This window comes from Tauraco erythrolophus, chromosome 9 (genome assembly GCF_009769465.1).
Source record: "Tauraco erythrolophus isolate bTauEry1 chromosome 9, bTauEry1.pri, whole genome shotgun sequence".
Lineage (NCBI taxonomy): Eukaryota > Metazoa > Chordata > Aves > Musophagiformes > Musophagidae > Tauraco > Tauraco erythrolophus.
In genome coordinates this window covers 17957322-17983184 of record NC_141473.1, presented here as the reverse complement: position 1 = coordinate 17983184, position 25863 = coordinate 17957322, and the positions used below count along the sequence as shown (strand labels likewise).

The window sequence follows — 25863 nt, the reverse complement described above, 5'->3', positions numbered from 1 at the left end:
AATTCCTCTTACAATGAAAGTCCTGAAAAATCCTCAAACCCACATTGCTCTCAGCTTCCCCAACCCTCCATCATTTCAAACTCAGAGCAGCAGTTTGACGTCAAATAATACTAACATGCAACTATGAGGTGTAAAAATTGAGGAAGCCAAAGCATACCATATTAGATGATGATCATCATACTTAACATACAAGGTTTAAAGCCACAGAAGCACAAATAAAGCAAACCCACTGTATTATTCCTTGCAGTCAAACAGCCCGAGGTTTTACCTACAGGTTGTTTGTTTACTAGTGAAACTGAAGAAGGAGAATAGTCCAGATCTTCATCATTGAACAGATCTTCAGTATTCATCCCAATTGCAGCACCCATATCTAAGCCAAGTTTCTTTTGTAACAGTTTCCTCTGTCGTGCTATCCTCTCTTTAGGATCAATTTCACCTTAAAAAAAAAATTAAAAAGGAAAGATGTGTCAGATTTCCAACCAGTCATATTATTGAAGGTTTGCTCAATGAAATAACCTAAGCAAGCCAAAAGTTACAGAATTAAATCGTACTTGACTGATATATCAATACAATCTTTAAACCAAATCACACTAATTCCCAGGAAGACATTTTCTGCTGATAAAGCTATATTAGTACTTAAACTGTCATCAACTTTCAAGCAGAAAATAGCTCCCACAAAATACATTAAATTACATTTGGTCTACAGAAGTAAAACAAGTTTTCCCTGAATTTTTAGGAAAGTGCACTTTGAACGGGAGCTAACACACTAAAGAATAAATACAACAACTGATTCAAGAACTACACTTTTTTTATTGAGCACATGCATCCTTGTGGGATCTGTTCATTTCGGCAGCCTAGGTTTTGGTGGTGGTTGTTTTTTGTTTTGTGTTTGGGTATTTTGTGGGTTTCTTGTGGGTTTGTTGGTTTTTGGTTTTGTTTTTAAACTTTACCTTCTGTTGGGAAGCACAAACCTTACAAATAATCACCACCAATAAAACCCCCTCAAACAATATTCAGTCCAATACCCTGTATTAAGTTGAATTTGAACCTGTTTTCTTCAGAAACATTCTTCACTGTAAAACATACTAGATCCAGGTGTCTCCTTTCCTTCTGCCCAAACTAACTCCTGTTGGAAATGAAGACTGAAACATAAGCATGATTTTCCCAGGGTGCTGGGGTCTGTTAACAATCTTATCTTCAAGTTTCATGTGTCAAGCTTGTTCATAGAAACTACCTCAAGAATATTGTGAAGTTTCAACACTAATTTCTGAATGCCTAGACTTCATGAGCACCCACATTTACATAAAAAATAGAAGATTTTAGTGCCTGAGTAGAATAAACCCTCCAAGTAAATCAAAAGTTTGTATCTTGTAGGGCTGTCAGACTTCACTTTTTACACATGCAGTACAGAAACCAGTCAGGAGATTGGTTTTTTTTGTCAAATATCTGCACACAAACTTGTAAGTAGGTGACCAGTATGCAAATTTTGAGGTATACACCAGGTTGAGTAGTACTTAGTTAATTATATCTCTACCAATAAGCTTTTGGTGTTTTTTTTTTTCTTTTTCTATACTGCATTTAATTGACAAGCAGAAAAATACAAACAAATTCCATTCTCCAGAAAATATTATTCCTTTCATATGTTCATCTTAGGAAAAAATGTCTAATTTCAAAGATTATTTCACTTGCTTTATGTCTATTCATGTTGGCTACTCGAAAAGGAAAGCTGCTATAAAATGCAAAAGAGAAAGCAGCCTTTGTACATTTTCCCCATCAGTTAAAAAACCCCAAACAACTAAAGCTATTTTTAGTTTCCAGTTACATTGGGGAATATTTTCTAACATTATTTCCTAGCATTCTGAGAAACCATGGATCACTAGTTTCATAACACTACCACAACAAACTTTCAAATCAGTAGGTTTTCTTGTTTGCCAGTAAAATATAAAGATATACCTGATTTATCATCTTGGACTTCAAATTCTGCACCAGCAGACCCAAGAAGAGATGCACCATGTTTTAACAATCGACATATATCAAATCTGTCAAAACGCAACCGATCTGTTGAAGGTGAATCTTCCATAGGACTTTCTGAGCCTGGTTCTAGACAGGACATTGGAAATAACATTAAGGACAGTGTGATTAAATTTTTGTTGAAATTTCTGGCAGAAGATTAAGCAAGAAAAAGAGGGAGAAATCATTTCACTCCTCCAGAGGAATCATCAGACAATACAGTATTTTGATTCACAAAGCGTAAGGGCCCCATTTCACAAAGACAGACTGAAAAAGCTCATGTAATACACTTAATTGAGTAGAAAAAAAATTAATGTTTTTCTCTTGACAAATTTACCTTTTAAATCTTGGACACTGACACACCACTAGGTCTTCTCTGTACACATAGTGCCAGCTTGCAGTTTGAACTGCACATGGCTCACAAATGATACAAACGAGTATCATGCCAACACTGTATCATATGACCACCAGTCAAGCATCTCTGCTACGGAAGCTGATGAGTAGTCATAACAGGTATGGTAGAAAGTCAGCTACCCGGGGCTGCTGAAGACTAGTTATCTGCTCTTCCCAAACACAGCTGCAGATATAGTGCAGTTCAATATTGATACAGAAGAGATTTGTTCCTCAAGGTGTCTTACTTCCTGGTTATTTATGAATTCACTTCCAAAGTATTCCCTCTCCTCAACGCTCAACGATTAGTGCGTTTTGTGGCTCCTAGTCATGTGCAGCTTTAGTATTCAAAAAGATTGGTCAGTCCTGCATAACCCAGCAACTCATATCGCAAACTACAACCAGCAGTATAAATACAATTGTTGCCTCCAAGAAATACAGCATTTAGTGCGGGATGAAGCACACCAGACTCACACTTATTTATGAAAGCTTGTTCTGTTACAGTAGAATGAGTCTAACTACATACAGAACACTGTACAAAATAAATACTAACGATATTTCTTCAGACCTGAAGAAAAAGTCAACATTTCATTACACAGATACAAAAAGAGAAGTGATTTATAGCAAGCCTAAGAACCCAAATGCAACCCATCAGACCACTGTAAAACATGTGTATTTGACTACCACATCAAACAACTGAAACGAAAGAAACAAATGTCTGCATAGCCAGTTTGCCTTGTTAAATGGTACCTTTTCTCAAACACACACAATTACCTTTTCAATTTCACATCTCATAGGCAGACACACAAGAACTGGACAATGCGTGTAACCCATCATTCAAAACAGCTGCTGTACTCAAAGACTGACAGGTTGCCCAATTTCCACGTACAAAAGGAGTGCTGTAAATAATTCTTGGAACTAGACTGGTGAAATTATCTTCTATCCTTGGTAAGATAGCAGAGTCAACAAATAAAGTTAAGTATACGGATAAATGTGATTTATTGGGAAAGAGTCGGAATGGCTCCTGAAAAAAATCCCTTATTAACCTAAGAGCGCCCTTAAAGAGCTCCAACAAGCGGATAGAAGGGATCCAGTGGACATATATTCAAAAGCTTCTGACAAGTTTTCATATAAAAAAATTTCATATAAAAAAATTGAAGGACCTAAGTTACCATAAAATTGTGGAAAACATCCTTTTACAGACTGAAAGCTGGTTAAAAACAGATAAAAGTTAGCTTCGGAGTCCTGCAGGGATCAGTATTGCAACCAATTCTATCAGTCTTTAGCAATGGGAAGGAGATTTCATTACGGACTCTTCCCCAGGTATGTTGATGACACTAAGCTCTATTGGGCAACCAAAAGTCACATCACCATGGGACTGAGGAATCCAAAAAGGACTCTCAGAACAGACTAATGGGCAAAGAGGCAGATAAGGTGCAAAAATAAAACACCTAAACCATGCCTACACAACACTGCATTCAAAAGTGGCAGTTAACGTTCACTAAAGATTTTGGAGGCACTTCTGGCAGTTTCTGTATTCACCAGCTCATTGGGCAGTGATAGCCAAAACAGTCAACTAAGTACTGGGCACCATCAGGAAGGGCACTGAAAACATGATAAAGTACATCATTTTGCTGCTATGTATAAATATCAATACTCTAGAGATGTAGGTACACTGTGTGCAGTTCTGTGCATCTCAAGGAGGACATGACTAAGAAAAAGCACAGAGAAGTATAAAGTTATCTAAAAGACAAAGCAGCTGTCTTGTGAAGAAAGACTGAAGAGACTGCAACTCTTCAATCTGAGGAGAAGGAAGTTTTGGAGGAAAGGAAATATGCTGGTTTATAAAAATCAAAAAGGTAGTAGACAAGGCAAATGCAGAACTTGCTTATCAAATTCTATAGCAACAGAACCAGGAGGCACTGAATGACAAAAATCACCTCTAAACAGATTAGAGTTTTGTTGTTGCTTGTTGGTGGGGTGAGAGTTTTTTGGGGTTTTTGTAGAGTCTTTTTTGGTTGGTTGGTTTGGTTTTTTTCGAGTTTTTTTTTTTTAACAGTGAATTTCTGCAACCTGTGCCACATAAGGTTGTGAACATAGACAGTGCCAAAGGGTTTAGACAAAATCACTGACAATAGGTCCATAAGTTGACAAAAAAAGCCACTCTAACATCCCTAACATGACAATTTCAGATGCAAAGTGAGTAAAACCAGAATAGACTTCAGCAAGCTGCCACCTCACCTCCCTCAGAAAGGTGATTTGAGCCATGGAATAGAGAAAAAGAGTATCTGCAAAATATCATTATAAAGTTGATTGGTTAAAAGTTTTGCTATTTTACTAGTTATTATTCCTTTTATTTATAAGAGTAAAGCTTTATGAGGGTACAGAGCACAAGCACGGGAATCTTTGAAGAAACAAAGGTCAGGCGCATGGTTGTAATTGAATACGAACATCTGAAGTCAAAAAGTCCTTCCATATAAAAAAGTCTATGGTCAAAAAACCCAGAATCACACAGGTATCTTGAAAAGTCTCATATCACAGTCAGTTTGCATCAAACAAACAATGAACTGTACATAATTGATTAAAGAAGCACCTTGTTTTGATCTTGGAGTTGGATTCCACTCAGGTACATTTTTCACTATTGCTTCCACAGCCTGGCCAGCTGCAATACGAGTATCCCAATTCGTACTTCTTAAATACACTAACACCTGTAAGGAGAGATTAATAAATAAATAAACATTTGGTTGAAAACGTACTTTCATAAAATCCATCAGCTGTTATGCTCTATTAAAGCACAATTACTTTTAATGCTATGGATTAAGACAACATTCAAAACAACAAAAATAAGAGGCAAGGAAAAAATCAAAGAAATGTGAACAGCCTTCTCTATATTCCTCACTGCTCAGTAGAACTCTTGCTATAGCCAGACATTAAGAATTTGTAAGACTTATTTAGTCCCATCAGTCAAACTCAACTTTGATTTTGTCTAGGTACTGAACAAGGCTTAAGATTTTGGCTTTTTGCTTTCTAAAAGGAAGCATTCAAAAGAGATTAGTAGACTTTAAAATACTGAAGTCATTTAAGCCAAGAAGAGGGGCAACATGAGTCACTTGGAGCAACATATGCTCTTCTAAACTGATTTACCAATAGGTCTCAAATCCGGAAAAATCTATGTCTTTCTCTGAAAATGGTTTGATATTCATGATTCCTTAGCCACTCTGTTCATACCATCAATTGTGGTGAGGGCACCTGTTCAATACGAGCAGAACTGAGGTCACTCAGCTATCTCCAGCTGTCACACAGACTATTTTTGGTGTTTTTACTGGACTTGGCCAGATTGAAGTCTCAAACTAAAGGAAATATCTTTCAATTTTCCAGTCCTTTTAAAGACACGCAGTCTCCTATATTTTTTGATGGTATATCACATCAGTAATAATCTTTAAAAGCAGTAGAAATTTTATAAGGCAGTAGAGCTTCTCTATAGAAGAAAATCTGAATTTACAGCAAACATTGAATATCAATACTGAATGCAAAGTAAAATGTAACGATTTCATAGGTTTAACAGAAGTAGTCTCCTGTTTTCAGAGAACACAAGACTACTGTGCTTTTTCTTCTTCCCACAGAACCCACAGCCCTTTAAACTAGTTTTAGTCTCACCATTAAAGTACTGAAAGCATGCTCAATTAAAAAAAAAAGATGCTTACTTTAGATAAGAGATTATTCAGTTCATGAGGATGCAGTTTCACTACTTCCCCAAGTTGCTGTGCAGCTGCTTTTCTTGTTACTGGTGTTGTACCGGTGTCCAGTAAAATAAAGAGACGATCAAGCCTAAATATGATTGACAAAAACCGAAAACGTTATGCTATTCATAGTTCAGCTGCCCATTTCTATTAATATTGCCCAGCATTTTTCAGTTTATTTAATGCAAACAGAAGACTGCTGGCCTGAAGACTGTCAACTGACAGGGTGACAAATGTACTTTTTTTTCTAATATGCATAATTGCTCTAAAAGCACATTTAATTTGGTAAGCAAAAAAAAAAAGAAAAATTTCTAGAAACATTAGTCTAAGGAATCTGCAGTTATAAGAAAAAAAATTGTTCCCCTCTTTCTTCTGTGATAGAACGTTTTCAATCTTGAAAAACAAATACTGTTAAGTTGTAAATGATCTTCTCCAAATTCTGTCTGATAGAGAAAGCAAAAAGCTCAACTGCTTGTATTGTGCATTAACATTTCTTTTGAAGGCATAGCCTATGTTCTAGAACATTAAACTCTGCTTTTCCAGGATACCATGAATTTTTACTTTTCACATATTTGCCCCCTAACTACCTGGAATATATAAGACCAAACCTGTTGTTGTATTTACAGCTTTGAAATACTACAATACCTCCGGCCTTTCCATGAAACGGGAATTTAACCAGCTGATCTTTTTTCACAGTAACTCTGTATTCAGTGAAAGAGACTCCGATCATCTATTTTCAGAATAGCTAGCTTATTTCTTGTTTATAGTTACTGAATGAGAAAGTCATGCTATAAAAAAAGCACACGAAAATAGAGACTATCTAGATAATCAAATAAATTATGGAAGTTCATTATTCCCTCCACTATAAGTGGGACAGTCAGGACTCTCTTTACAGGGTGCCTAGTTTATCCAGTAGTTATTGGGCAGCATGAAGTTATTTCTCAATGCGAGTCTAGAATCTGTCCACCAGTGCAATCCAGAATTGTCCCTTCTAGCCTTCATCATAAAAATACTCCTCCAAATATTGCAACAATAAGAAGCTGGAACTTAAATAGCAGTGAAGCTCACCTCTACAACTGCTCTAACAACTGGAGAGACTACATTAAATAGCCATTAGATAAAAAAGTTTCTAACAAAGTATTTCAAATCATTCCAGTATTTTAGATACACTTCTGATATTTGCCAGCTTTGAAATAATTCTCTTCCTGCTACTAAAATAGTTGAGCCCATTTCAATTTCTGCAGACAAAACTGAAGTTTCAATTGCTATGATTTACTAGTTAGTAAATGGTTTTAAAGTTACATAAAAATGAAAACTCAAACATATCTAAACTAGCAGTTGTGTGTGATTAGATGGTCAAGAGGAAAAGCAAAACTTTACACATCCAACTCTTCCAAATCATTAATCAGGAGGAACATATCAGATACCTAGTTTTTACCAGTATTTTTTCCTTCGTGCGTTTGACAGCAATAACCCAACCTGATGTACAGCACTCAGTGTTTTTCAATACAAAACGTGCTACCTTTTCAGAGCAACAACAGCTTGCTCTTACTTTCTTGTTCTCTCATTCTTAAACTCACCCCTTTCAGTCTTCATCTCTCCATGAAACTTCAGCGTTCCATATTCAAGAAGTTTGTCATTTAGCACCATCCGTTCCTTTAACTACCAAAGTATCTTTTTTACACCCCTTAAGTCAAGCAGAATGTGCAACTTAGACCACTTCCTCAGCTAGAACTCTTCATGTGTCAAAACAGGAGGAAACTGCTATGACAGCCTACCCTCAAAAAAACCTGAAGTTTAATCCCAATCTTAGTTACAATACTAGATATTCACTCCTAAAACCCACAGTTTTTTGAAGCTATATTACCTACAAAAAACAGTTTGTTTTTGTTTTTGTTTTTTTTTGTTGGGCTTTTTTAACTTGCAGTATGTTTGGTTTGTAATTTGTGATTTTCAATTGTAATATGCTTAACTTACAAACGCAAAATAAAGCAAAAAAAATTTTCCATTGTCTCACATTGCTATAGAAAGCTTTCAGCATTCAGTCCCAGTAAAATAAGGGGAAACAGGATTAGCAAATACATCTAACAATGCCTGACTAACAGTACTCCTAGTCACACTAATCATTCTTCCCTTCCCTCCTCCAGACTTCCCTGATGTACAATTCCCAAACAGTTAGTATTTAGGAGGCATTAAGATTCTTAAATTAAGTGCTGCTGTTCTGCAGCAGAGTATATCAGCACCTGAATTCTACTGCTTTAGTTGAAAGGGTAGCACTGAGAAAGTTGCCACTGATCAGCAGCACTAGTTTGTTTTTTTTTTTTAATTAAAGTTTTCATTTTTAGTTTCATTAAGAATGAAAAAAATACTAAAAACTCTAAACAAAATTGTTTTGAGGATCTGCGGTTTGGAAAGAAATTTCCTAAGTTCTGATAAGGCTTTTATTCTCAGAACCAACTAACAGTCTCTAAACTAGCTGTTAATGCCAAAGAGAACTAAGAGTTTTCTAAAGGCATGTGGTTCTGCCTCTCAGGCTAGACAATGCTGTAGGCAGAGCACTGTGTGGTTCACATCGTTCACAAATGTAACACAGAGGTCTGAATCAGTGTGGCAGACTGAAATGCTCTATAATGCAGATAAATCTTATAATTATTTTATGAAAGAGTTCAACACAGGCCATCAGAAAGTTGTTCTAAGAATACAGAAGACAAGCAAACAAGAGAAATATAGGGAGTACTTAAGGGCAGAAAAAAAAAAAGAAAACCAAAGAGATTTATGGATTGTTACAAAATATCTAAATACTAACCAATGCTAAAAATGAAATACATCTCTAAAACTACTACTCCTGCACATTAACTGCCACAATCAGAGCTTAAAAATATTAAGTCCCTCACTTCTAACTCATAAGCAATGGTTCAGATAATCCTTTTGTCACCTTCCAATCCTGAGTCAACTGCATCTTGACAGGACAGCAACCACACACCACCTCTATGTGAACTCATGCTATATGAACTCATTACAAAGCACTAACTTGTTCAAAGAGGTAGACACTTTTTTTCTTCTCACTTGAGAAGTTTGAGGCTTTCTAATCACTGCTGAAGTGTACCAGCAAGACACAAGTTAAAGTAGCAATTCAAAGTTCTTATGAACAGCATTACATCCAAATTAAGAATTTTTTCTTCCAAGAAATACCACATTGAGCTTTTACATTGACACAGTTCATTAGAAACGTTTCTGACACAAAAGCATCATTTCAGGTGCTTAAAAACAGGCATCAAGTAGCAACTGAGATGCTTCAAAATGAGTCATGCACACAGGGTCAGCAGACATGACACAGGATGCAGGAGATCCTTGTCATTCTGAAGTAGCAAGGAGACATTATACCATCTAAAACTGGCACCAGAAACCTATATTAGGTAAGCGAATCCTCCTCACAAATATTCCAAATCAAACCCTGAGCATTTCATTAAAACACACCAGTTTTGAAAAGACTAAAGCCTGAATTCTTACTTTCAGAATAGCACCACCTGTGAGATAATCAAGAATAATCAGTAAGTCTATGATCAGGGTACCAACTGGAACAGCCAGCCCAAACTGGACCAGACTCTTCCACCACTTGACTACTACCACTCAAACAATTTTATCTAACAATCCTAAAAATAAAAATAAATAAATGAACTCTTAGAGATTTTGGGCAAGAAGAATTCTATCAGTAAACACTTTCATTTGCATTGTTATTCATCAGAATAGCAAGGCTGGCTGTCATAAGGGGGAACATCATTGCTCTAATCAATATTATTATGCAGAATGATTATGCGTACAGGCTGAGTTCAGTTAACTAAAGGGGGTTTTGTGAATAAAAGCACATAGAAACTATTATTGACCCCCAGTCATTACACATGACAAGCCTTTTGCTCTTCCAGTGCACTACTGCAGCAAAGACTACAAATTAAAAACGACAAAGAACAAACATGACAGCAAGTACTTTCAAAAGAGCCACCACAACTCACTCAGTGTCACTCTCCAGGTGGCATGGTGATTCCACATTCTAGTCAAGGCTTCCCAATCACTTGCACATACTCAGCATTAAACTAAGTTAGACATGACCATATCCAGGCACAGCAGGTAAATATTGTAACAAGTGACCTGTTCTGATCTTCATGCTAAACTTCAGTTCTTTGCTGCCTAAAGGTAAGTCTCCAAACAGAGAGCTGATCTCCATTTGGAGGGACGGTTATCATAATATTTAAAGTGAACCTTATGGCACTCCTGTGGAAACTGGATAATGTGTATTTGAAAGCCCTTCAGCAATAGAGGCATTAGAAAGCTAGTAGCAGGATAGTTAATGATCAGGTCAAGATACACAGGTTATGAACAGTATCTTCAAAGTGTTTTCAAAAGAAGACATAAGCAGCTGAATTGTATGAGGATCTTTATTAGCCCAGTGTAAGCATTCTGACTAGATTGGGTTCCCAAGAAGGAAACTTCCAGTTTGCTGATTTCAATGAGTTAAGGCTTGAAAAGGGCAGTGAACTGATTATTGCTGCCAATGAAGTGATCTGTTTGGACTCTACATCTCTGTGTGTGCCAATACTTTTAACTGGCCAGGGAGCAGTCTCTGACAGTAAAGGCCAACTGGTACAGCTCATAATTATGCTAGCATATCCTCCAACCCATTAAAATTGTGTGACTGTACAAAAAAACCTTAGTGGTGTAGTCTCTGGAACACTCTAATGTCAAACTCTGCCTACAGCTCTTTGGAAAACTGCTAGTTGGCACCCATCAGAAGGCAAGGGAATACTCTTAGGAGTTTACAGTACAAATTGTATTTCAACACCCAAAAGCTTCCTCCAAGGCACTATTTTTTAGTGCAGAAATAGCCCAGAAACCTAGTAAACATCACTAAATTAAAATTTAGACTTGGCAAGGGTTGACACTCTCTGTGAAATTCAACCCGAGTTCTAATGGAGATGCCTTAGCTTTTCTTGTGTGACCTGATAATCCTTTGTTCAGGGTGGTGTTTCATTATTTGGTCAAATCCCAGCTTGGTCAGCTTCACAGCTCAAGATCAAGCCCTTACACTAAAGCACATATAAACTGTTAAATAATCAAGTAAACAACTTTCACATATGTGATCAGCAAGCAAAATATCACTGAACAGAATTCACACAAAAAAGTGTGATGATACATATAAAGAACGGATTGTGATTTTAATTCTCATAGGTGAGAGACCAGGGAATAAATAGTTATGAAGGTGGGGCTGTGGACAACAGATAAATCTTCGTTTCCCACAAAGCAGTGGAAAGGACACCCGGAATTAAACAAGAGCTCTGTCAACACACTAGTCCATACTGCATACGGAAGCCAACTGAATGCTAAAATTAGTGTAATTCATTCCATATGGAATGTATATTTCATATAATATGATCCATTGCACTAGGCTGTACAAGTTTTATTTGTGAACTATTACATAGGCATCTACATCCAACAATGCAGCCCAAACATATGACAATCACATTACAAAAACTATGAGAAAGAACAGGAAATAAGAAAACTGTAAACGTGTACAAATATAAGTGTATTAGCGAGTGATATAAGGAAACGCCTTGGTGAGAATTGCTGTTTTAGCTGCTGGAGCAGGTTAGAATTCTTACCAGAGTGCAATCCTAACTTTCAACTTTCATTTCGGCCTGTTAGGAGACTAAGAAATTTTAGAGTTCAATCTCATTTGGGTAGTAGTGTACGTGCTACTTCTGGTTCCCCCCTCCCCACAACTGAGTGGGCACTCCCTCCCACAAACAGCAACAGGGAAGGCAGTCCACTGTTCCAGCCTTTGAGTTAATCTCCATTAACAAGATAAGTGTCATGCTATTTTTTCCCGCCCTTTGAGTCAGAACTCCTGTAATCGCGTTGGTGGGAGACCTACCTACTCTGATGGTACAGACACAGGCCTTTCAGTAGTAGCAAAAACATACTTCTTGTTTGCTTTAACTCTTGCTTTTCACGCAAGAGCAACCATGAAGTCATAGCTTCCAAACAAGCTGAAAGCCGAATTCTCTCTTTAGGAAGCTTCTGATAAGCCCAAAAATAACATTTCTAAAAGGTACACAGGATTTACAAAAGATTTTTGATAATTCTGCTATCTTGTAAAAACTTCAGCCTCCCACTGACACAGTATCAAACTTGAAATGTTACATTAGTAATGATGCCAGCCAGTGCAGCCATTTGTTCTTGAGAAGTCAGAGCCCAACACCTCAACAGCAAGGAGCAACATATGAGGCCCACTTATCTTCCAGGAGCTTTACTATCATAGCCTTCTGACATTATTATTTATTTTGAAATGAAAACTAGGTTCCTAACATACATATTACCAGTTATACACAAACAAGTAAACAAAAACACTTTGATACTGGTATCTAGAGTTTTCAATTACATGGATCAAATCAAGAATGGCTTGCAATGCTCTCCCATACTTGCTTAAGGGAGTGTCCTAAAATTACCCTGAAGAGGTTGTCTTTAAGAAGGTATTTCAGGGTGAACTTAAAGATATACCTATTAAAATTAAACTGTTTATTTTTAATGCATCTTACCAGCTTCATGCATTTCATCACATTTTAAAAGCGTATCTGTTCTCTTTTGTACTGTGAAGGCCCTCAAAAATACAAGCAAGCCATTAACAGCCTTGGTGTTGGAATAGTGACACATGAGGTGCTTTTGAACACATTAAAGAAACCCTGAAAAAAGTTTTAGTAGATAATGAAGTGTTGATAGTCCCTTTCAATATGTACTAAAACTCAACCACCCTGAATAATCTATGAGTATTGTCATTTTCTATAAATTGCAAGTATTACTTTTTCATCTAAAGTATCCCAGACGATGACTAGTGAGCCATCGCATTTATTCATTTGGAACATATACTTTGTACCAACGAAGCTGAAGCAAAACTTTTCACTTCCTTTTTTATTTCTCAGTTCCACTATCATGAATTACTTTTATTAGCTATGCAAACATTATGCTACTTCATGTATACTTTTGAGACTAGAGACAGGAGATAAAGCCTACCAAATTAGCTTGCGCATTCACAGAAAGAACACTGACCTTCCCACCCCCCTAAACATACTTCTGGAGGATGATGGTATTCATTAGTTAGTCTTTTCAGCATAAACTACCAAAGAGATGAGCATATATGAAGCAACTGTTCTGCAACATCTTTTGGTATGAGGGATTTACTGTTCTGCTTTTAGGTCTGTTTTGTAGTGTACCATCACAGAAGTGTTTTATAGAAGTAGGTCTTCAGTCCACGTAACAGCTGAATCTGGTAAAACAAGCATGTATACATATAATGCAGAATAAAACATCAGAATCTCTCCTGTCAATAGATTACAAGTGAGTGACAATTATTTTTAAGATGACCTTATTAATAGCAACCTGCAAATTCTCAATCTAATTTTCAAGTATTTCCAAGCATTCCCTATACTTTAGATCTTCCTGATCAGACTAGGGTTTTGAGAAAGGCTTCCAATTCCCCAAACCGCAGAAACTAAACTTTACTGGGAAGACCATCACTTGATAATTTACTGTTTTGAGAATGTTAAAACACCCCTCCACTCATCTCTAGAAATAGTTATTTTTCAAAATATGGTACTAATACAGAACTAACCCTAATGAAGTTTTTTGTTAATATCAACGTTTGGTATGCACTCAGCGAAGACTATGGTCCTTGGAGAAAGATTAATTTGAAGCGACTTCTCCCTCACTCCCCACACCTGCATAGCTGGAATCATTCAACAATGAAGTATTAAATTGGTCCTTCGAAAATACAAAATATGACTGTAACTACCTAGAGGAAAAGTGCAGATCTCTACAATTAAATGGAGCCGGAACAACCACACCCTCTACAGAAAGGTAAGTCTACAAGCCAAATACTTGTAATATGTCTGAAACGAAAGTACCTTACAAATTCAATGTTCTGAAGTAAAAGGTGAAGACAAGATTTCTTTTGTTCACAAAAGCAACACTGACATTACATCATCAGTGTCCCTATGGCCCATCAGCTGAAGTGTTCATTTGTCAAAAGTTGCTATGTAACTCCAAAGGGATATGGGCGGGTTTTGCTGTATCTATTAAAGAACATGCATGAGGCCAAATTTACAAAGTATCACTTCTGACAATTATAGAAACATTGGAGTTCTCCAGGAATAACCAAGATGTTACAGCATTCCAAAACATGTACTACTTTTACATAATTTACATATGGAATTGAAACAATTCTACACCAACTCACAAGCACCTTTATTAAAGTTCTACACCTTATGTTCAGCTTGTGTAACATTTTGATCTCAAAGCTGTACTTTGAAGCAGTGTAGCACATGTGACATTATTAACACACTAACTTTTTTAGTGCTCCATGCTGACGCTTAAGAATGACCCTTATCCAAACCAGACTTTTTTCCTGTCAGTGACCAGACCAAATAGGTGTTAACTAAATCTTTGCATAGAGCACTGCTGGTTTTCACTAAAGCTATGTGGTTTTACAGAAATACTGGTAACTGAATTTGAAACCAATCTTTACAGTAGACACTACCTCAGCATACAGCTGAAAAACTGTATCTTGATATTCCAGTTAGCACCCATATCACATGTACATTAGCACATTATTTAAGGAGATTGCCTCAGACCTAAGGCAATTAGAATATTACTCTATTTTACATGATGGCTTACAGTAGTATTTTAACGTACATAGTAGTCTTGTTCCAGCAATCCTTACTGTTTTCAGGTTCTTATGGACAGCTTAAGAAAAACAACCCACCCTAATACATAACAAGTTGACAAAATAAGAGTATAGTAAGATAAAGGGATACTGTGTAGAAACTACAAAGCTCAAACTAAAACACCTGCTACTAGAAGACCTAAAAGGTATACTGCTGCTATAAATTTTGATTAATAATGGATTTCCATGACAAGTGTGCACACTTTTACTTAGCTACATAGAATTGTAAACTCACTCATACACAGCTTCAGAGAAAGAATTTACTTTTGTTACAGCACTTCAAAGTACAGAGATACTACTACCAGGTGACTTGAGACTAGTCTATCACAAGGTTAATTTGAATTTATGGTTTCAACTAACCTGTTAGGAAGCTTAACATGCCCACTTCTCACAGAAAAAAAGACGGCAGGAATTTGTGCTCAGCATTTTTTATAGGACAGCTCTATTAAGACATACCTCTCTATCTGTGAATACTTTAAACGCTGGCACACCCCAGCGCACATGTGTGTAAGCAGATACTACCCAACATCTTGAGGCAGAGCCAGGACACACTAATCACTTTTCTCCACGGAAGCTTGTTTTATTTCGGTTACTTTACAACTAAGGGCTTTGAAAGGCAACACGATTTCTTGCCAGTTTTTGACCCGGTATCGTTACCTCCAGTTCCCTAGCCGTTTAAACCGAGGAAGGACTGGCCAACACAGCGGCGGTGTCGAATTCAGAGGAAGCCCGAGACGCTCCAGGCAGAGCCCCTGCGGCCTGAGGAAGGGAAGGGGCTCCCCTGCGCGCCAGGCACGGCAGCCACCCCAGGCCAGGAAGCAAACCCTGCCGCCGGAGCGCGCAGCCACCCCCAAACCCCACCGAGGCGGCCCACGCCGCCGAGGAGCGCGGAGGCCCCGGCGAGGCCTCCGCGGGCTCCCGAGACGAGAGGGGTGGAACCCGGGCACCCCTTTTCGCCCCCGCGGCCAGGCCAGACAGAGGGCCGGGGTCTCCGGGCTGCCGCTGCCAGCCCTCCTTCCCCCACCATTCCCGGCTCCTACCGACCTGGAGACAGCCATGGCCACCCGGAGCTGGGCCTCGCTGGAGGCGAGCGGCGGGACAGCAGGCGGGGGGGCCGGCGCCGTGCTCCCCGGGCGGAAGGCGCAGGGCCTAGCTCAGGCCTCTCGGGCGCCGCACCCGGCCCCGGGCCCGTCGGTGATCCGCGGGGAGCGGCTGCGCGCAGCTGTGGCCGACGAGAGTCAGAGTCTCGCTCCCCCCGGGGGGGCAGCAGCGGCGCGGGCGGGAGCGGTGCACAACCCTCGGAGCGCGAGTTAAAGCCTCTATTCCCCCATCGCCGGGGCGAAGCCCAATGCCTGGTTTTATACGAGCAGCCATCTTGTATTTATTGCCTTCCTCCATGATAGCCGCTTCCTGATTGGCAAGAGAGCCCGGCCGCAGCCAATGGGAAGAGCGCTTCTAAGGGCAAGGAGGGCGGGCGCACGCAGCGCCCGGACTGAGCAAGACCGGCCATGGAGCCTGCCGAGCCGGCCGGGGGCGGGAGAGGTGCTGGCCTCGGGCGGGGCGTACCATCTGCACGCATCGGGGGGGAGGCTCAAAGGAGAGCGCCCCAGTCCCTCATCCTGAGGGGAGAGGGGGCCACGAGAACGCGAAGTGCACTCGTTTTCTTTCCAATCCACCGGGCGCTGGTGCTTCTTCCCCTCCAGCGTGGCAGGAAAGGGCGGCCGGGAACTGGGCGAGCTCCCGCCGCGCTCCCCACCCGCAGAGGTGCGCTGCCCCGCTGCTCGCGCCCGGTGCCGCGGCGCGGCCGCTCGGCCCGCGGAGACTACGGCTCCCGGCGTGCAGTGCGCGCGGGGCCGCGCCCCTCGCGCTGGGACGCCGCGCCGGCGGCCGCGGGGCTGACAGCGCGGCCGTCCCGGGCGGCCGTCGGCCTGTAGGGAGATGGGCGCCCGGGGCGGGTCGTGGTCTGACAAGGGTTTGTTAACTGGCACCAGCCCCTCCAGGCAGCGAGGGGGCATCTGAGCCGCTCCCCGCGGAGCGGGGCCCAGTCGCGGCGGCTCTGTCAGCGGCCGCCGTCCCTTCCACTTCCTGCCGTGTGCGTCAGGGAGGCAGCCAGCCGTCCTGCCGCGCCGTTCTGCCGCGCTCCGCGCCGCCTGTAGAGCTGAACGGGGCGTACAGATCCCCAGGGTCCCACCCGGCGGTGTCTTCTGCCGGGCGTGTGCCCCGGGCGGCTGGGCGCAGTTCCGCTGAATTCCTGTGGAAGGAAGACCCAAGCTCTTCGCGTGCATGCCAGCAGCTTCGATCGCATCCAGAGAAATACAAATTAAGAAACTGGCCTTCAACTAATCGTGTAAATTAATGATCCCAGACAGGGACGTAAACTTAGCTGACGTGCATAACCTTTCATCTGATAAGTTGAAAACACAATAATAGATTATTCTTTCCTGTAAGTGATGCATAAACACATGAATATGCATAATCCTGTGTGATAAGGTTTTCCTTTAAAGCCCATTGCGGTGCTTATTTCATATCAAACCTTTCTATAGGGATTTCTGCTCACCCCTGACCTTTCTACTGGGTGGTTTGCCATTCCCTGTAGTAGTTAACTCCTCATGTATGGGTTTGCTCATGCATTCCCCACTAGCGCATGTGTATTCCAAACAGACATACTAACGCTGTCTGCGTGTTCACTGCTGTTCTATAGTTCTGTAAACAAGACACTGCTACATAATACCTCAGTCTATTAATATCCATGTGGTCCAGCGCGGTGGGTTGACCCAGGTGCCCACCAAAGCTGCCCTATCACTGCCCCTCCTCAGCTGGACGGGGGTGAGAAAATACAACAAAAGGCTCGTGGGTCTAGATAAGGACAGGGAGAGATCACTCACCAATTACTGTCATGGGCATAACAAGACTTGACTTGGGGAAATTAATTTAATTTATTACCAATTAAATCAGTGTAGGATAATGAGAAAATAAAAAAAAATCTTAAAACCACTTTCCCTCCACCCCTCCCTTCTTCCCAGGCACAACTTTACTCCTGATTTTCTGTACATCCTCCCTGCCCAGCAGTGGAGGAGCATGGGGAATGGGGACTGTGGTCAGTTCCTCACATGTTGTTTCCTCCTCCTCCAGGGGAGAACTCCTCACACTGCTCCCCTGCTCCAGCGTGGGGTCCCTCCCACAGGAGAGGATTTCATCACTATCCCTAGTGATGAAAGACTTTTCACCTTGTTTTTGCTAATGACCCAGATGTCCAAGATCTTGGGGGGAGCATGGCCAGGGTGATTGACACCTAAATTGACTGATGGATATTCCATACCATGTAACGTTGTGCTCACTATAAACTGCAAAGATTTCTTAATGGTCGCCATCCCTGGAGGGTCTTGCCTGTCATTCTGCTCCCGAGGCCTGCTCTTTCTCTCTTCCAGGATAGTGGTTTTGGGATTTTCCTGCTCTGGGATCACTAGCTGGCTGGATAATTGGTCAAGGGGTGGTGAGCAGTTGCACCATACACCACTTTTCTGTATACATTATTATCATTATTATTTTCCATTTTATTTTATTTCAATTATTAAATAGTTCTTATCTCAAACCCACGAGTCTTCCTTCCTTTTCCTGATTCCCTTCCCCAAGTGAGGAGAGGTCCCTAGGTAGTAGAACAGCTGGCTGTTGTATAGCCCTGCACACAGGCTAAACATGGGCAACCAGCTAAATATGAGTCAGCCCAAGGCCTCTGCACCACAGCATGTGGCCAGAGCAAACCACAGACTTCATTTTCAGTAGTAGAGATGGTTTTTGTCACAGGGCTACGCTCAATGACCCCGATAATGCCTTTTCTCTCCCCTGTCGTGACTCTGATGTTGTAACTACCTTTAGGTAGCTCAAGATGCCTCCTGTAGTAGAATATGTGAAAAAATACAGTGGGTTTAGTTGGAGGCCAGGAGCCTCTTACTGAAGTACTCCAAAACTACACGCAGCCTCCTTTATGCCATCGTGTGCTACAGGTGCATCTGCCTGGGTCCCTGACCCACGATCCAAGGCACACCTCTACTCCTGTCCCCTGTGGGTACGTTTTCACACGATAGGGTGCCTGCTGTTCAGCCATGTGATGGGAAGGAACGGCAGAGAGTTGGGGTAGGGAGCAGCAAGGAGCAGGCTGTGGGTGGTTATATTTTTCTTGCATGTTAGATGCTGTTGACAGAGATGTACAGCAAACATCCCTGATAATATTTCTGCATTTGTTCAGCCAGGAATCATCAACCATCCTGTCCTGCTGTGGGCATTATTGAAATTACTCTCAGGTGCTATTTCTAATTCTAACACTCTGTTTCCTCTTAGGTTCCTTAAAAACATTTTGTGCGTTGTATTAATAGCAGCCAAGGCAGTGTGCCCGTTAAACATCCAATAAAATTTGTTTTGAGCAGTGCCATAGGGTTTTTCCTACCTGACAAAAATACATGCAGGAAAAATGTTGGTGATGGGTTTTATGCACTGAGTACTTCCTGAAATGGTGATAAGCTGCAGTCCAAGCAAAACAATCTGCAAAAGACAGAAAAAATGATCTGTAAATAACAGATCTATAATAAATATTTACCTAATAGCAGTCATTGTGGACTGAAACACAATTCATTCAAGTTTCACACCATATGTTTTTGTGTTTCAATGTGATGCTTATGTAAAGCACATCATTACTTAATTGTTCACCTGTATCTTCTGCTCAATCCTTTTCCTACACCCTGTGAAAATCAATTCTTCTTTGTCCGTGCATCTGTTCACCTGCTCCATAAGTCATAACAATCTTTCTGCATATTTGTTGTCCTTTGACCCATTTTTCAAGGAGTAGCCATACATTTTCTCCTCTTTTCTCGGATTTTAAAATAATCCCCCCTGCAAATCTGCTGTGTGCCAGTACACTCTCTCAAACCTGTTTCTAAATTAGATAAAACTCAATAATTTCCAGTCAGTTGGTATGTTAGTATCGTTACTTCCTGCACTGATGTCAATTATTTTTATTTTGTTTTCCTCCTTCTGCCAACTGTGTCCACCTGTGAACTCTTATTGCTTAGTCTGCAGATTCATAGCAACTGCAGCTCTCTTACTTGCTGTGTATGCCTACAGAGCCTAGGGAAAAAGTGGTGCAATCTCCAAGTGCTACAGCTGTGCAAACAGTAGATGATGGTGGCACAGTTTTCCTGGTGGCGTCTCTCTTGATTAGACCTCTCATACCGTAATCTACTACATGTTCTAGTCTTCTAGTTTTATTTTCCAGTTAGTTTTTCCTGTTTGTAGATTTGTATTGCTTAGGATCACACCAACCTCTCTGTAACTGTAGGTGTAGCATTTGGTAGCTCCTAATCTGGTAAAAAAGATTATTTTCATAATACAGCCTTGTACCACAACCTTGGTTTTGTTAGCAATGGTCTGTAATTTCTCCAGCATGCAGTTCCATGATCTCAAACTTCTCATTTTGTAACTCAGCTCTTCTTTCCACCCTGTTTTATAACAGATGGTTATAAGAGAATGTTAAATTACAGCTGTTATTACAGCAGGTTTTATAACAGAAGGTTTAAATTACTGATATTCTTTGGACGTACTTTTTGTATAAAAACTGGAAATTCCTTAGTTTTGTCTAGCTGTTATCCACACTCCTGATTTAAAGAAATAATTTATAGTTTGGCTAGTTTATAGTTCATCTGGCATGTTTTCTAGGAAATAGTGTAATCTATCCATTTCATATAGTTGTTCTCTTTTCCAAATTAACTTTTATGTTTACATTTAGATCCTCTCTTTTTATCTCTCTCTGCAGGGTGTTATTAGTAACTATACCACTTCCTTTGTCAAGAAAGTGACTGAAGTATATGTGTGTCCACTAAATCTAGCTTACGAACTCTGAAGTATTAGGAGATTAACAATAGTAACTCACACGGACGATTGCACCTTCATACCTGATACATCCCTGACATTTAGGACAGCAGAGATCTCCATCTATATACAGAAATTTTTATGTATATTTATAATGCACATATACATACATTTATGTATACATACGCACATGTATAAGAAAGAATTTAATATTTCATATCCAGAAAGAAGACCGAAGGGGAGAAAAGCTCCTGTCAAGCACCTAAGTGGGTTTTTTTTGCATCAAAGTAACAGGCAAAAATGAACCACAGATAGAGACAAAGAGAAATGGAAATAATGAGGTCAAACTCTTCCTATAAATCTGCAGGTCTTTCTACTTAGGCCTGTGGAAAAATGCAACATGAAAATAACATGAGAGAAACAAGTAGAGACCTTATTAAGTTCTTCTGTTATTTAAGCTTGTGTGGCTGTAATTTTTTTTTTCTTTATTTAATTTCGGTAGTCAGATTGTTCTTTTTTTCATGAACTAAGGCAAGAGGGACATTAGCCCGTGCAGAAAAAAAAAAAAAAAGTTCATATAATTCCAGTGTGCACAAACTGAATACAAAGAGCATAAATAGAAAAGCACCTCTGTCATCAGGGACATAAGGATTCAGAAACACACTATAATGCTGAATAAACAGGGCCAGAGGTTTCACATTTAGTCCAGCTCTTTCCAAAAGCTGTTGCTTTTCAAAGATAGAAAAGAAGGCTAATCTGTGGCCATCATCACAAGTTCTGCTACAGTTAATGAGTTTAAATTAGGTTAAAAACAAGTTGGGTGAACATATCCTTTGCTCTCTCTCTATTTTATTATAACCAATATATTAAATGATAGAAAACAATTAATGTTTTCCTTTTAATTTGTAAACACTGTTTCTCAGAATATATTTTAGGCCTATTAAAGATTTCTGGTGTTTAACTTTCGAAAATCAGAATTTCCCATTCACCACGTACCAGAATTGCTATTAAATAACTCCAACATTATGTAGATACCAGGATATGGTGGTCTCATTTTTCATCTTGGGTGTGCAGACAGGGATGAATCAGCTGTAGCATTCCCTTTGCATTGCCAGTTTATACTTTTTTTCTTCTATTTACTATGTGCATCCCTGAGCATCTGAATACACCCCAAAGATGGATTGAAGCATGATTAAAAGGTATTAACAATAGCTTATCTTCTCCTTAAAGGGTTAATTTTGCTGTATAGACTTTTGTTTGGTAGTATAACTTGCACAGTAACAACTTCTCTCTGTTTATGTTAGAAGAACTGCATGATGATCATCCTCATCTGTGTCAACTTTTAAGTTTATCTATCTTGGGGGCTCTTTCATCTTCCTTTGTGGAACATTCAGTCCTGACCGCTCCTCACAAAGGAAGAAAACGCCTGCTGCTTTCGGTATGACTTTGCATTGACTTGCCTGTTTTACTTCTTACAGAGGAAGTTACTTCAGATTTGTTTGTTACACTTTAACTAATTCATAACTGTAAATTTTTTGTCATGGGTGCAGTAATAGCAACATTATAGTGTGTTTCGATACTGAAAGTGTGCAATAAGACAGGTATTTGTAATAAACAAATTCTCAGGGTTTGATTCTCAGATTCCTCAAATGATGGGATTCCTGATATCCAGTAAAAACTAGCTTGCTTTCAATGCGTGAAACGGATTTGTGGAGCATTTTCTCACTCGATTGTCTGAAATTCTCATTGGATTCTGGAGGGAATGTCTTCGGGATATTATACTACATATAGACTAGATTTAAAGCTTAAAGAGAAGCTTTAATTAGTTTTAAGCTCCCACATGACTCTATTGCAGGATTAGAGATCTGAATGTTCCTGTATTTTTTTGATAACTGTTATTTGCATCAGCATGGTGCTCACAGAGCCACAGGCACAGCTTAGAAGACCCAGATAAGAAGTTGCCAGGAACTCCTCCTCCAGCATGTGCCCTCTTTTTATACCCAGTAATCTTTCACCAGCTTTACACATACATCTCTTGCACATTTCTTCCCTCACACTGATAAGTTTCTCCTCCTGACATTTACATTTTCCTTTTCCCTCCTCTCTTCATTTTTCTCTTTTCAAAATTTTTTTTTTTTTTTTCCTGTCCTTCACCCCCCTTCTCATCTCAGGGGAAAGGAGAACCAGGTTGCCTCCTCGCCTGGTTCCTTTTTTGTCATCTGTTTTTTTCTGACTGCCCACAAGAAGAAGAAAGGGATCTGCAGATTTGGCAATTGCTGTTCACTGGAACCAGTAAAGCATGGTCCACTGACAACTGGAGCAAATAAGAGTCAGCCTGGAGAGGAAGCAAACACTAGTGGTTGATAACAGCACGGAAACTATTGCTTTGTGTTTGCACCCATGTTTTAAATAAACTGCGATTCACAGCCGCCAGGGATTCATATCCTCTTGCTGAACCCCAGATGGGGAACGCATTCCTTCTTTCCCCAGGACTGAGCAGATTGTAAACCACAAAAGACATTTGGGTGTCTGCACTTCTGGATGCCCCCTGTGAGTCATCTTAAGAAGGAACTAATCTTCAGAAGCTCACACTCAGGTCATTTAACTGCAGGTCCTGGCACACTGGTGGTAGCAGTGAACCCCAAATTTGAATCGTTAACACATCGTTGATCACTTTTGCACATGAAAAAAAGCCTGCAGCTTGCTAGCAGTTACTTTAGATGCAAACAAACAGGAAAGAATCCTGATTGTACTTAGGCCTCCTTGTAGGTTACCTTTTGCCCCAGCTGAGAGAAAAACAGTCACGTGCAATCCTTTTGAGCCCTTTTTAGATAACTTTATTCTTCACACACAAAAATAAATTAGCTGCACGTGTAACACGGGTTTCTACATATAGACTGAGTTGTATCCCTGTGTTGTAGTTTTCTGCTGGAGCTGACAACACTTTTTCCCAAGCCCTTCTTGGGAGTCAGCCTTCTTCTGCACAGAGCTCATCCAAACTTTCTCCCAGCACTTTCCAGGAACCACCTGAATGTTTCCATGACTCAGTATGATCATACCTCAGGGTGACCTGGCCGGCTCCGTGGCTTCACCACCCAATAAAAATCAGGCCTCCAATTAAATCATGACTTCAGGACAGCAACAGAGAAAGTTGTTTTCTGTGAGTTCAGAGTTCAATAGCTATATATATTAAAACTCATAGAAAATTCCTTCAAGTAATTTTGTGCTACCTCTGGATTTTCTGTATCCTTGTGTTTTTCTTCAAGATTTCACGCTCAGGGCAGTGGGAAACCAACACTGTCCATCCAAGTCTTGCTTTTTATTGCTCTGTGATAGAACAGCAGCTATTTCTAGGTTTGCTGAGAACATACACCAAAGAGGCCAGCAGGATTTTATGACATTTTTGTAGAACTGTGAAATAAATAAAAGTGTTGGGGTTTTTTTGTGTGATTTTTTTTTTTAATGAGTGCCACTGTAATATAATATTCAGTTAAAAAACAAGAAGCATTTTATTTCCTTTAATTTTATTCTCCACCGTGTGGATCAATTAGTATTTGAATACTACAAATGCGAATATGCAGTGATGACTCAGCTGCGGAATTTGAGATAAATGTCAGTAACAGTTTGTAATGTACTATGTGGGTTTAGCTCTGCCTAATTCCATTAGGAACAATAGGGCAGAAAGCCTTATCCTAAATTTAAATAAATAAATAAACAAAACCAACTTGAGCTATTTTCATATCGTCATCTCAAAGCCGTTTGTGGAAATACACTTTCTATTAATTTTGCTTGAAAAGAGGAATCCAACAGTTATGAAAGTGATGTTTCGTCAGATAACAGGAATTACACCATCTGACTGTTTGTATTTAAACCCTCCAACAGTCCTGCAGGAACTGACCAGGGACTGGTAACAGGTAGTGCTGATCCTAACTTCATATGCTACATTTTTCTTTGCACTGAGCTTTCCAGTGCATCAGCTTTCCAGCTATCCAGGGAGTCCTAGCACACCCAGTCTGAAGTAACAAAGGATTGACTGTAGGGTCACTTCAATCCTAAAAAAAAAAATGTAATTCAAAGCCCAGAACAAAAATATGAAGGGCAAATATTTGCTCTTTATTCACTTTATCAATACTGCATACATAGTATAAAAAACCCCTCCAAATGCTTGTAATACCAGTCCCTAATTCTTAGCTCCCTGCTGGAGAATACCAGGGTGGATTTTGTTGCTGTTGTTTTTTTTAAATAATCTAGCAATATAGTAGCCCACGTAGCAGATCTTCCTCACCTTCAAAAAAAAAGAAGCCTAGATAAAGATTCTCAGCTTATCCTTCAATTTTTTTTTAAAAAAAAAAAAAAAAAAAAAGGCACAAGTGAAGGAACAAATAAATGCCTTTCCTTAACATTTAGTGCCAAGTTCCACAACTGGTTTATACAGAGAGCGCCTCATTCCTGAGACCACATGAATGAGGCTCACAATCAGAGATTTAATAGGAAATGCAATTGACTAGCTGCTGTGAAAATGAGAAAACTATTTACTTTGTACAATGAACAAAGCCAAAGTTGTTCTACCAGTTGCAAAGGCAACAAAGCATTTGTAGTTTGAATTTATATCCACAGAATCCTTTGATTTTGGGAACTTTTTGCATGTGTTACAAAGTAACAGGATTTGCCAGCTATTCCACACTTTGGAATCTAGTCCTTATTTAGTAGCTATAGAACCATGAATTCAGAAATCTGGGGTTTATGCTGCTAGTTAAAAGGCAAAAAAGCTCTGTGGGTTTTGGCTATGAACACTCTTGCAGTTTTCTAGTGTGTGCCTATGCCTTCTTGCTTTATGCTTTACAGTTAACGCTGCTTTTGAGGCAGCTTCTTCACCGCATGACTTTAGCATTCATGCTAATTATTTATTTTAATATCATAGTCTAGCTTTATCTTTATTCACTGTGATGCCTTTTAAAAATATTAGTTTATGAAAATGTAATAATAATGAAAGATCTAATTTTTTTAAGTCTCATCCAACGAACCAAGATACGTTTAGCCACAGTAGGAGCTCTTGGTGCTACTGTACAGCTGCTGCCATGAATTTAGTTA

General features: G+C 39.8%; 1 protein-coding gene across 1 annotated transcript in view; it reads right to left on the bottom strand.

Annotated features, from left to right (window-relative positions):
- The window catches only part of BTAF1 (B-TFIID TATA-box binding protein associated factor 1), a 46726-nt gene extending 30712 nt beyond the window's left edge, over positions 1-16014 (bottom strand). The window contains exons 1-5 of the mRNA XM_086616916.1: positions 15955-16014; positions 6105-6228; positions 4994-5108; positions 1954-2100; positions 273-436 (exon numbers count right to left, since the gene is read on the bottom strand). Coding sequence (XP_086473042.1) covers positions 273-436; positions 1954-2100; positions 4994-5108; positions 6105-6228; positions 15955-15968 — 564 coding nt within the window. The 5' untranslated portion in view covers positions 15969-16014. The remainder of the gene's footprint in view (positions 1-272; positions 437-1953; positions 2101-4993; positions 5109-6104; positions 6229-15954) is intronic.
- Between the last annotated feature and the right edge of the window lie 9849 nt (positions 16015-25863).